The 13,205-nt window shown below is 43.4% G+C and overlaps 1 protein-coding gene across 9 annotated transcripts in view; it reads right to left on the minus strand.

Annotated features, from left to right (window-relative positions):
* Positions 1 to 3,327: 3,327 nt before the first annotated feature.
* The window catches only part of GTF2IRD1 (GTF2I repeat domain containing 1), a 174,354-nt gene continuing 164,476 nt past the window's right edge, over positions 3,328 to 13,205 (minus strand). For 7 of the 9 annotated variants that reach the window (XM_075120865.1, XM_075120866.1, XM_075120867.1 and 4 more), the window contains 4 exons: positions 8,236 to 8,428; positions 5,883 to 5,920; positions 4,805 to 4,941; positions 3,328 to 3,573 (listed from right to left, as the gene is read on the minus strand). In XM_075120865.1, the coding sequence (XP_074976966.1) occupies positions 3,505 to 3,573; positions 4,805 to 4,941; positions 5,883 to 5,920; positions 8,236 to 8,428 (437 nt within the window). In that variant the 3' untranslated portion in view covers positions 3,328 to 3,504. Of the gene's footprint in view, positions 3,574 to 4,804; positions 4,942 to 5,882; positions 5,921 to 8,235; positions 8,429 to 8,957; positions 10,092 to 13,205 lie in introns of those variants that run through there. The other 2 variants (XM_075120868.1, XM_048824068.2) reach the window with 2 other exon arrangements.

A 13,205-nucleotide genomic window follows, 5' to 3' on the forward strand; every position in this document is an offset into this window, starting at 1 on the left:
AACATATGACTAAGCACATCCCAGGATCAGGCCCTTGGGTCCTGGGCAGAAATTACTGGTAAAATTGTTTTGTTCCTTCCTTGTAGCCCGGGTAAAAGAGATAACGCAGGGTCTTTATTGTCAGTCATCTTTTTCCCTTTTCACCTCTGGCACATTATTACAGTAAGTGCATCCATTCTGGTGGATGTTAGACCTCCGGGGACAAACAGAAGTATTTGAATCATGGCCCTGGGTTATGAGGGGTCCCTTTTTAGAAGCACTGCTGTGGTGTAATTCTGAACAGACAAGGAGGTGAGGCATGGCCATAAGGTTGATTGGAGATCGGCCCATGACACGGCCATTTCCTGATTCCCTGTGTGACTCCTCCCTGGTAATCGAGAGGCTTTTCCCCTTTCAAGCCTTTATGATTCCACCACAGTTTTTGGACCAAATTCATCCCTAGTGTAACTCTGACATCCGTTTATCCTAATTTAACTCCACTGACTCAGTTTAACCCTTGCCTTTTAATACAATTAAGGCCCCATGAACACCCATTGTTTCATGTTCTCTGTGTATATAAAATCATCCTACTGTATTTTCCACTGCATGCATTTGATGAAGTGGGCTGTAGCCCACACAAGCTTATACTCAAATAAATTTGTCAGTCTCTGAGGTGCCACAGGTACTCTTGTTCTTTTTATGAACTATGCAGTACATTAGACCTAAAATTCTGCAAACAGCACCACCCCACGTATGCAAAAGAACAGCAAAGAAATCTATGGGAAACTTGGAACGATGCAGTAAAGCTTACTTTATTACAAAGATGCAGTAATCTTTAGTTTTACTGAATTGAATTTTTAAAATTAAAGACTCACAATGTAATGAATCCATCTTTATTAGCAGACACCTAGATGGCTTGGTTTGATTCAACAATAAATTTCAGAAAAGGAAATGATCTTGTGCGTGAAATTATTTTTTCTAAAATTGGCGATATTCTGGGTTTGGGTGGCAGCCGGATGGAAGACTTGAAATGTAGGTGTCAGCTCTTCTGATGTGAAGCTGAACTTCTAACTGAGCTCAGTGAGACAGCTCTTTGCCCTTCCTTTCACTGTTGGCTTTGTGTCTTTTCTTGAGTTGGTAGTGGAGGAGGTTGTTTCTTGTTATTATTTGCATCTAACTCAGCAGTGACTGGAGGTCAAGGAAATTGATATAAAATCCCAAGAGCTTTCAAACAATTCAAGGTATGATCAAAAATGCCTCTGTGGGAAAGGAAAAGACCAGTATTAAAGTAGAAAGATGTGAAGCCCTTACTACAAAAAGGTGTCTTAGGTCTTCCAAATACAGAAGCATATTATATTGTAAAAGAGTATTCACAACTGGCTTCTCTTCTTGGAATACACTTAGATACATTTAGAAGCTCTAGAAATGCACCTTCTTGAATTCAATGCCACCAACCTGCACCGGTGGAAAAAGATGGCTAACCCAATAGCGAAGTATAGCAAGGATGTCTGGGTAGGAGCACCAACACTGAGCAATGGTTTTCCAAAATTAACCCTTAATTCTTCAGTCTGGAACTATACTAAAAACAAACTGGGGGTTAGTTTCCTTTATTGGGAGGAATGGGGATGTGTCTGTGGAGGATCTATATCTGAAGGACCTGCTATCATTGTTTCCAAATGGTTTTTAACTTGACAAGCAATCAACAGCTGAGATTTCACAGAGCATCAAGTTATCTGCATTCATGTTTAACTAGAGCACTTGAGCCATCTTCTTTCAGTATTACAGCTTGCATCTTCCTCTTGGCTAATCTCAAAGCCATCTTTAATGATTCTAGTCTACTCAGTTTATTATACAGCCCTCATTGCTGTATTATCTGAGCACCTGACCTATCTTGACTATCATATCCTACTTGTGCTTTTCAATCTCTCACCTACATGTTACCAGCAGGACAGTGGGGTGGGAGGAGGTATTGTTTCATATTCTCTGTGTGTATATAAAGTCTGCTGCAGTTTCCACGGTAAACATCTGATGAAGTGAGCTGTAGCTCACGAAAGCTCATGCTCAAATAAATTGGTTAGTCTCTAAGGTGCCACAAGTACTCCTTTTCTTTTTGCGAATACAGACTAACACGGCTGTTCCTCTGAAACATGTTAACTAAGTGCTTTGATGAGACACATTGGTCAGCTATATTAGAGTGTACAACAGTAATCTGCAAATGAGATTGCAGCAATTTAAATTATTTGCTGGAGTTTACTGCCAACTGCACAATGACGTGTGCTGGAAGAATGAGAAGCAAGGTAGTAATCGGACACATTACTTGAAATCAGGGTTGGAAGGGACCTCAGGAGGTCATCTAGTCCAACCTCCTGCTCAAAGCAGGACCAATCCCCAACTAAGTGTCCTCATAGAAGAACTTTTTATTCAAAGGTTATACAAATAGTCTAGAATCATGTGTCACTAGATGCAGCAAAACTATACCTACCTACCTGAGTTTTCTTCAATCCATGAGACTCCAAAGCTTTTAAAAAATGGATTACAATCGCCTTTATTGAGAAATTGATCCTTATGAATAAGCTTTTATGGTTTTAAAAGATTGGTAAATTTATACAGCAGAAATGGCTTCATCTTATTTGTGAGCTGAGGGTGGAATTCACTCTTGTTGCAGAAGGCCAGCACCAATCCTATGCACCTCTCAAATCCCAAAATTTGGCTTAAGCCAGGGCCATAGACAGGCTTTCTGCCCAGAGATGCAATTCATCCAGGATGATTAAATTGAGGAATTCCATGAACTCTGAGAAGAATTTCTCTCCGATTTAAGAGACAACAGACAAGTGCAAATGACAAGCACGTGAGACAGCTGAGGAAATGTTGTCGAGGTAGTAATCCAGGGACCGATGTTCATACAAAATAAGACCCCTTTAACCTGCTCTGGTGGGCTAAAGAATCCTTAAAGTGGGCTTACATGTAATCTTCTATGCACCTGAAAGCCCCTGTATGCTGCTAGAGTGGTGTAAATGGGCCTGAGCATAAATTGGAATCTAGGCCCCGTCCTTTGTTTCTGTCAAGTGTTTATTCATCCATACTTCACGTTGTAACTTTGTGCTGATGTTTCAATATCAAGAAAAGATTTTTTTTAAACTGTTGACTGACGTCTGAAGACCCCAATGGCAAATGAAGCATGACAACCATGTGTCAAAAATCTGGGGTTCAAACTCTAGACCTTACCCATTTTATTTTGGAAGTAAGGCATGATGAGGTATGCTGATGTACATCAGAAGGTGCTCCTCTGTATTGATTTTTACCTATCATGGATTTCATCAATAATACAAAAAATAAAATAAATAAATGTTAAGAGCAAGGCAACACTTTTTATTTTTATTTAAAAAGGCCTTGATGGCAGGAATATAGTGTAAAAATCATTGGAAAAACTAAAAGGCATCGATACATATTAGAATATACACTTTTTACATAAATTACATTTATTTATTTATTCTGTCTGTTGAGGTTCTGATTCAGTACTGAGGTCTAATAGTTAATAGGTCCTGGAATCTGGACATTTAGACCACCGTAGTCTAACATGTACATGGGCCATTGCTGAAAGAGAGAGAGAGAGAAGGAAAAATGCTGTTAAGACAAAATACTCTACAAAAACGTGCATTCATCAAGTTTCTGTCACGCTCCCACACAGGGCAAGTCTTCCATTTTCCAAGTCAGATTTTCTTTTTAAATAAGAAAATAAAACACCAGAAAACCTACCCCAAATAACTTCTAAATGTATTAATATTTTTGCTTTTTTAAAAAAAATTTTGCTTGAAATAATAATTGCTAATAAATAACTAAGGCCAGTTCCTTAGCTAGAATAGATCCATGAATCTCCCTTGATGTCGGTTCTTATTTTTACATCTTTGATTTTCTACTTCAAGGACATTTTAGCTTCACCCCACTCCCAAAACATTCACCTTTTCATACATATAAAAAACAAAACCAAGAACCATCATACAACAATGGCCAAAGCACATGGAAAGCTGGAGCATGTTAATAGCGCTTCCCTGAGTTTGACAGGCTGGTTTATGAAATAATGCAGCTGGTTATGCGTTGGGGACTTTAGATCCTTCAGATTTGTGTCTGAAACCTGTGAAGTATCTTCACAGGCTGAGAATCCTGCACTCCGTGACATAACCTTGCCACACAGTGCTCCTTGCGTAGTGCTGACGGGAGTAGAAGGGTGTGGGGCACGTGCAAGGGAGAAAGGTGACTACATAATAACTTGACTCTCCCAGAGGCAGATCCTGGAAAGTGCATCAAGTCTATTGCAGCCGAAAGGGCTGAGGGTGCTCTGCACCTTACAGGATTGAGTCACCAATGTGACAATGCCAACAGAGAGCTCTAGGCGGTTGCAAGGAGGGTCAGGCCTTGGAATGGCTGCTCTCTGTGGCGTGTTCCCCACTCAGGGCAGGACACTAAGTCATTCCTGCCCTGGCCACCACTACCTTCCCCTCAGCAGCATTAGTGTATCACAGAGGAGGCTTCACTGATGGACACTGGCAGAGGCCAGCCCATGGCAGCCCTGCAGAGCATGCTGGACTGGTGCAGGGGAGATGCCGAGTGGCCTCTCTGCTGATAAGGCAGCTCTTCCCAGTGGCAACAGAGGGACAGAGGCTCAAAAGCGAGCGTTCCCCTTCTTTACCAGACCTGGTGTCGCCATCTAAGTTAGGGGTTTATAGCATTTCTAGGGCCAGTGAAGGAAAGAGATGAAGAGTGGTAGGGGAAGAACCCTGAGCTAGACAGAGATGCAGTAAGTTGGTTGACGTTTAGAAGTCTTTACCACAAGTGAGATCTGATTTGTTGAAGATGTGGACTCCATATTGGAAGAGGAGGAAGAGGAAGACGACGATGAGGAGGATATCAAGTTCCCTTCAGAGATCCTCTTCCGCTTTCGTTTGGGAACACTGTTGTCTTTTTCTGAAGGGGAGGATGGGAATGAAATGGGTTATCTGAACGGCTGATTCTCCAGCTTAGGAATGGAAGCAAACACCACACCCAGTCCCTTTCAAGGCCCTGGGCGTAGGGCATACTGGTTTCACACAAAAGTCATAACGCAAAATAAAAGTCTCTCCAGAGGCTTTTCCCTTGCTTCCACCAGCCAGGGAAAGAGAACACACCCTTTCCCTCTGCCCGCTGGGCCTAGCTTCCTCTTTCTTATATATCCTGCTCAGCCCTGTGATAGGCAGAGACCTGTAACCTTTTCCAGGCTGCTGCCTCACCTTGTCATGGTCAGACTTGAGTTCTAATGCCCTAAGAAGTATCCTGTGAATAGAGAAGTCATTTAGGTCACTGTGCCCCTCTGATCCATTGCCTTCCTGCTGAGAGATTGCCAACCTGGCAGCTAACGAGTGCCGGTCGCGTTGGTGACTTAAGTGAAATGGAGCCGCATCCAGTAGGACTTGGATTGCGAGCACAGACTCCTCTCAAGCACAGTACATGATTTCATCTTTGCAGAGTAAAAAACAGTACTAGGGCTCAGATTTTCAAAGCCATCTTGAGGGATTTATTCAGCAACAGCCATTAAAATTAATGGGAAGGGCATTCAAATCCCCTAGGCCACTGAAAATCTTAGTCTAAAACTACAGCCTCTGTTTCCCTTTCACACACAGCCTCAGGAAAACTGCAGAAGCGAAGCCAACCCTGCGAGATTTCCTTCCTGGATAGATCCCAGACTTTGTCTCAGACCCCAGCTGGATGACGAGATGGAGAGGATTAAGATGACAAACATCAACCTAACTAGCCTGCTCTATTTTCTTTTGAGCCCCGGAGTCTGGCCTCCTGTGTATTTTGTGCAGCAATCTGTACGTTTTGCTTTGTAGTTTGCTCCACTGGAAGGAGAGGTTTAGCACAGAGCTTACCTGTTTGTTTGGCCTCAGTGCATATTTCAGCAAACGGTCTGTGTGAGAAACAAGGTGGAGATTAGCAATTGTGAACGGTTAGGGCACAGATGTTCTTTATCCCTTGCATATCTAACCATCTCCTAGTGGGGTTTCCTCTGTCTTGTGTGTGTTTGGAGGCAGAGCAGACCTTTGAGATTGTACTAGAGCATGGGACGGTCTCCTCTGGCAGCCTGCCCATCTAGGGCAGAGCACACAGCAGACCGAGTCCTCTGCATGGAGTGTTATTAGCCTTAGGAAAAGAAAGAGCTTAGTACTCTACACATCCAACTTGAAACCACTCCAGAACCAGAGACAGTCAGAAAAGTCTGAGGTCTCAGAGTCCAAGGTGTGGCATGCCTCCCAAGCACCACAGAGACAAAGCAAAGTTCACTGCAAGAATGTTGGGTTTGAAGGGTTCAAGAAAAGAAATTAGCAGGTAAGAATATAGACACATATTAGAAACAGGCTCCAAAATTCCTCCAGGATACATATTTCATGTAGACCAGTGGTGCTCAACCTATGGTACGTTTAGCACAGATTGTACATCAAATGGTTGATCAGAATGAGAATCCACTCTAACGACTCTGAGTAAAATTGCAACATTGGCATACTGAGTTCTTTTGAGTTTTAGATATATGGTAGGGCTGCAAATCTGAGACAATATCAGCTGATTCTAAATGGACCAGCCCAAAGCATTTTCAGTGCCTCAGACAATCTTTAGCTACGAGAACATGAACAAAATATAACCCTCATCTTCTTGCTGTGACCCAAGACTTCTTGATGCCAACTGGCAGGGGCACAGGGATCCCCTATGTTCACCCAAAGGGGACATATAACATCTCTAATGAAATCCTGGGTTACATTGGTCATCATAATCATTGAGAGATGTATGTATGGGAAATATGTAAGGAGTTATATACAGTATATACTAAAAATTAGTTTGTCTAGGTTTGTGAGTTAAGGTAGGTCACCAAAGGGTGGTCCACATACTCCAGGCAAGCAGGGGGGGAAAAGAGACGTGTATCTCACTCTGGCTGGTCATATGCAAATTGAGTATTGTATGGTTCACAATGGATGCCCATTTACTACCTGGGCAAAATGCTAATCAATAGGTAGAGGAGACTGGAGGCAAAAACAAAACCAACAGGAGTTATCCTGTTCTGGAGTACGACAATGAACTTTTGAAACTCTATCTGGGGTGCAGCTGAACCCCAGAAATTCCTTCAGTCTGTCTGGATAACCCACCAGCGTGCTTGGTCTTCCGAGATGGGATCTCAGCCAGACTGGTTGAAAACACTGGGAAAAAGACTTGAGGCAAGTTGTCTTCTAAAAGATAGTGGAATACCTTGATAGGTAAGCCAAGGCTCTAGAAAGCAGGTTATAATTTTGTTTTATACATAACCACATCTCCCGTAGTCTCACTCTCTATCATTTGAATCTCTGTTCTTTAATCATCAACTTATTCTGGTTTTCACTTTCTGTAGAACTAAGCACAGTGTGTTAAGTAGAGGGTGATCCTGCGCTGACTCTTACAAGCTGGTGTGTGCTCTTCCTTTGGGAGTGGCGAATCAGAGTTCTGTGAGAGTTTAGAGGAACGGGGCTGAACACTCCAGAGGGATGCTCAGAGGACTCAGCGGTTGGCGTGTGCCTATTGCTAACCTGTACAGAGAGGGCGAGGCCTGTGTTGCCAGAAGCTGGTGGTTTCAGGGAGCTGATCCCAGGCAGGCACAGACAACACTTCCTCACACTAGGGGCAGGTGGTGGTGAGAGGCCTCACAACCCTGAATACCCCTCGGAAGCATCCTTCTAGCTCAGTGCAGAGAGGCCATATCACCGTAACAAAGCTTTTCGTTAACAAAGTGTTCTTTATACATTACAATAGTCTCATTGCTCAGGGGCAGCAACCCCAGGTTACTTTTCAGTTGAAAGTTCCTTAGCAAGGTGATCAACTGCCTAATGAAATCAGCAGCAGTACATTCATTGGGCCAGATCATCAGTTCGTGTTAATTGGCATCGCTCCCCTGACATTTAGCCAGTTGTTTGCTAGAGAGAAGGACACGCTGCCTTATCTTGTTTCCTAAGAATATGAATTGGATCCCAACCTTTCCTAGCCTGACAGGATTCCTCACATAGCTGAAAGACACCCCCCTCCCCGGCCCTGAGAATTCTTACAAATGTAAACCAGAAGATACTATGGACCAGATCCTCAGCCAGTGTAAACTGGTGCAGCTCCACTGCAACCCATGGAACTATGCCAATTTACACCAGATGGGGATTCTGGCCGTACATGTTTAGAAAAGACCCCGGAAGTAGAGAAGCTATTGAGACTTACTGGAGTTGGTTTATAATCACTATCCGAATGTGCTCTCGTGCTTTCAGGATCTTCTCCAGCCGGTGGATGTCATAGGTGTTGGGATTTCTAAAAGGGATATCATCTGGCAGACCAGTAACTTCAACAGCATCAGGACTATCCCTGATCAATTTGTATGGCACCAAGACTGGCCGGTTCAATCCCAAAGCCTCTCCTGCAACAGCACAATAGAGGCCAATGTGACAAGTGAACATTAAGTGGAGGCCTTTGAACCCTGAGGTAGTATTTCAACACCAAAATTATACATTTTCACTGTACTCAATGCAATTTTCCTAGACATTTCATATTTTGCTTAATAAACTGTTTTCAAAGTGTAAGTACCAAACCACTTACTGAAGAGAATGGATTTGCTATTCAAGGAAGGAAAAGATCCCCTAGTTGAATTTTAAAAGCTTTCCAATGTCTAGTATTGGCAGAATTCAATTTTTATTTTTTATAATTTGATGCATAATAAAAATGTTTGTTTTTAAGCATTTTAAGATTTGTATTGATTTACATGCTCACTTTGAAATTATGGTGGGTATCAGACAACAATTCTTTAATGACAGTAAATACTGAGATTCAAAAGGTTAAAGCTTTATAACCATTAAAACACAAATTATCAATATTACATGTCAAAATATACAAAATAAAGATCCTTCAATCAAACCTGAATAAGTTATCAAGCAGCCTTTTTCTTACTTTGCCTATCTGTACATTTTGATTACTATTGATGGAAATATTTTTTCTTGTGTGTGTGATGAAATCAATGTTTATTGATAAAAATCAAATCTTTGCAAGCATAGCGATGGCTCAGCTCTTTCCCTAGAAGTCAGGAATTCACACAAGGAAAATACACCCCAGGGCCTTTTTCAGGGCTCATTGTCCAAGCCAATCAGTTGCTGGTTCAAGAGTCAGAGGCACATTACAATGGTAGTGCCTAGAGTTTTGGAAGTCAAGAAGATTGGCTTCACTATGGGATTTCAACATTACTAGGATATTGCTTTAAATGAGCTCTTGGATAAGTCATACTTCTGAATATCTGCACTCAAACTTCTTGCAAGGAGAGAAAAAACATTTCTCGGCTCTGTCAGATTAAGTTACAAACTCCCTTTTAGAGTAGCAGCCGTGTTAGCTGTATTCGCAAAAAGAAAAGGAGTACTAGTGGAACCTTAGAGACTAACACATTTATTTGAGGATAAGCTTTGATGCATCCAATGAAGTGAGCTGTAGCTCACGAAAGCTTATGCTCAAATAAATTGATTAGTCTCTAAGGTGTCACAAGTCCTCCTTTTCTTTTTGTGAAACCCCCTTTTCTTTTCACTAGCCCAGCCCTAGTAAGGGATACTAATTCCTTACGAGATGATGAAATTGCTTCATGTCTGTCTGTCCTGTTTATTGTCAGTTTCCGTGGTCCCTGTTAAGCAATCTTGCTATAAGGCATAGTTGGGGGCTATTATGCAATACATGTAATCGAGCATTCACATACACATCCCATATCTGTATCTGTAGGTATCACCTAAATACTCACGGTCATAACATAACCTGATGCACCAGGGAAGCCCACACCCTCAAAGAGTGTGGGTAAGGTGTTCTGCTCCTGATCAAGTTATGTGAAAAGTGACAGCCCACGGTTGCAATATATGCCACCTCATCAGCATTTACCGATGATCCCTCTGATATCTCCTCCATCTCCAGAGATACGAAGTGGTCAGAGAGGAGCGCTGGCTATGCTTTGACGATGCAAGCGCTGCAGGTTGAAGTTTTCTTTTCTTTTCATGGAGATCATCTTTACCAACCGTTCCAAGTCCCACCTGACGTTCGCTGTTGGGTAAGGCCTGTTCAGGGAATGCACTGCTCATTTTCTAGCTCCTGTATTGAAGGGACTCAGTTACACCGGCTTAGACCCAAGATCCATCCAGTACCGTGTTTTGTCCTGGATGCGTCAGAGGAAGGTGTAACACACCAGAGTGGACAGCTATGGAATAACCTGGTAATCTGGGGCTACGCACCATTTTGTGGCTGGAACTGGGTAATACAAACCAAAACCGGACTTTGGACACTCTGGCCCTGATTCTGATCCCACATACAACAGTGGTACACCAGCATATTCCCACCGCCTCTTGTGGAGTTACTCCTGGATTGACACTTTATGCAGCTGAGAGGAGAGTCAAGCCCTCGGTCTCTTGGTCTAATTCATCCAATAAGCATACTACACAAATGGACGAGGAGCAACAACTATACAGCACAGGTCCTGGAAATTGGGATGTTACCGCACCCTCTGGCTTGAAGCAGCTTCCATTATATACGGGGTTTATTGTTTGGTTCAGTGGCTCCTAGCACCCCGACAATCAAAATAGTTCCAGCACCCCTGCTATACAGTGGAACAGTACTTCTTTAGCAAACAAGTGTTGGTTTTACGTCTGGAACTTATCCAGCAACAGCCAGACTGTGTGCATGAGAGAGAGAGAGGGAGGGGGGGAGGGAGCAGAATGGGGGATCACCCACAGCTATTGCAAAGAGAGAAGAGTCCCCCTTGCATTCTCTTTTTCACAAGAGGCTGGAGCATTTGTAATAGGAACCTCTATGCTCCCTCTCCCTCCCATGACTCAGTAAGGATCACATTTTTTTCCCAACCCTTCTGTGCAGCTGTTGTTCAATAGCTGGCTCTTCCTGCTGGAAACCAACAGACTGACTCAGTAACATAATATTTTCCTCTGCAGGGAACATCTGCCACAGGTTCTTTATTCCTTGCCTGGATTAGAACAGCTTCTGAGCTTGATGTTGAGCAGTTTGCAGAGTGGCAGATGAAGCACTCTGCCTTCATACCATTGGCCAAGCTACAGTTCCCCATCCGGCCAACGACCTGTACAGCTTGGTCACTTGGGTGCGTAACCGTTCCAGTCAGGAACTCGACACCTAAAGCAGACGCGGTCATTAGCTCTGCTGGCTGAGACTATCTGTGGCTCCTGCAGATTGATAGCTACCCCGGAGCACGGCCCATTGCAACGTGGCTTTTCCAAGCTGCTTTATGCCCGCATCAGTTACAGCAATACTTGTTGTTTCATGCATAAGGAATAAATAGAATGCGATGAAAGTATTATAATTACTCCTAATAGCCTCAACATGTATTCAGTCCAGGATGTGGTTAACAGACAGAGGGGAAGCAATTATCAGAAGTGTCTAAGAGGTTTAGGATCACAAGCCCCACTGAAAGTCAAGTCACTTCTACATATTTACAGAAGATAAACAGTCTGAAAGCCAGGGAACGTGTTAACCCAGGCCATGGTTATTTCCAAGTATAACTCTAAGGCTCTGTATGGAAATACAGGGCTCTTCTTCTGCCCTACACACAAGTGTTAACATCCTGCCTTCATAGTCAGGGTAATTACAGCTGAGTCATGCACACAGGTGTATCCAATCAGCATCAACTAGGATACAAAAGGGGATAAGGGGTGTCAAACTACAAACTCCATTTGGACTATAAGGCTGCCCTGTGCCTTCTCTAACTTCAAGGGGTGGTGATGGGGCTAACAATGGAGGGTCGTTAAACCTTGATGATGTCCTATTCAAATGGAAGCACTCTTGGACAAAGAGCTGACTACCACCCAGGGCAAACCAGTTTTTCAAGTCTTGGCACCAGAGGGGTGGTGATCAAGCAAGGGATCCCCTGAGAGGGGCATGAGGGGCGGCAGGTGACAAGAGAGTCACATGGGAAAGGAGACAGGAAGTTATAAAAGGAGCAGGTCTGCTAAGTCAAAGGCAGCAACTTTCTCTCACGGACCGGAATAGGAAAAGAAGCATGGGGTAGAGGAGCGTAGTCCAGGATTTGCTGAATTGGAATTAATTTGCAAACTGGACACCACTACATTAGGCTTGAATAAAGACTGGGAGTGGAGGTGTCATTACACAAAGTAAAACTATTTCCCCATGTTTATCCCCCCCCACCCTCGCACTGTTCCTCACATGTTCTTGTCAACTGCTGGAAATGGCCCACCTTGATTATCACTACAAAAGGTTGTTGTTTTTTCTCTCCTGCTGGTACTATCTCACCTTACCTGATCACTCTGGTTACAGTGTGTATGGTAACACCCATTGTTTCATGTTCTCTGTGTATATAAAATCTCCCCCCTGTATTTTCCACTGCATGCATCCGATGAAGTGAGCTGTAGCTCACGAAAGCTTATGTTCAAATACATTTGTTAGTCTCTAAGGTGCCACAAGTCCTCCTTTTCTTTTTGTGGATACAGACTAACACGGCTGCTACTCTGAAACTAGTCCAGGAGAGGGGACTGACCAAATCCCAAAGAACACTGAAGAGTGGTGAGGAAACTCAGGCATGGAATTTCAGATCTGTATATCTTAGATCTGTATACCTCTTGTCACAGTGATTGTTTTTTCAGTAAGCCCTTTGCCAAGCCCGTGCCTGTTTGCTTCAACTATTGTGTGTCCCTGGAGGGGTAAACAATCAACCAGAATGCTCACAAGAGTGGAGATCTAAGAAAGGGTATGCCTAAGCTACAGGAGGCTCACAGAGGTGGGGGGGTCAGCACTTGTCCTGGGGGTCACAGCTAGGTCACAGGGTCCCTCATCCAGGAGGGATATCAGACAGAGTCTGTCCCTAAGGAGCATGCCAGAGAGGTAGGAACCAGAGTTTGTGTCTGAAGCTTATCCAGTGACCAAGGGCTGCTCAAAAACACATGGGCCCAAACACAGCAGCTTGGTAAGTGCCCACCAGGGGGAGCATGATCAGGGCTGTGACACGCGTCCTCCTGACATTTTAAATTAAACACTCCAACTACATGGGCTGTTTGACTGCTGCGAGACACATTGCTCTATCAAACTTGAAGGCCCTTTTGGCCCCCTCGTATGGATCTGAAGATTTCTTCTCTGAACAGACGGATTGAATTTTTGTTTACATTGAACTTCAAAACCAAATTGGAAGGGAAGAG

This window comes from Caretta caretta, chromosome 17 (assembly GCF_965140235.1).
Source record: "Caretta caretta isolate rCarCar2 chromosome 17, rCarCar1.hap1, whole genome shotgun sequence".
Taxonomy (NCBI): Eukaryota; Metazoa; Chordata; order Testudines; family Cheloniidae; genus Caretta; species Caretta caretta.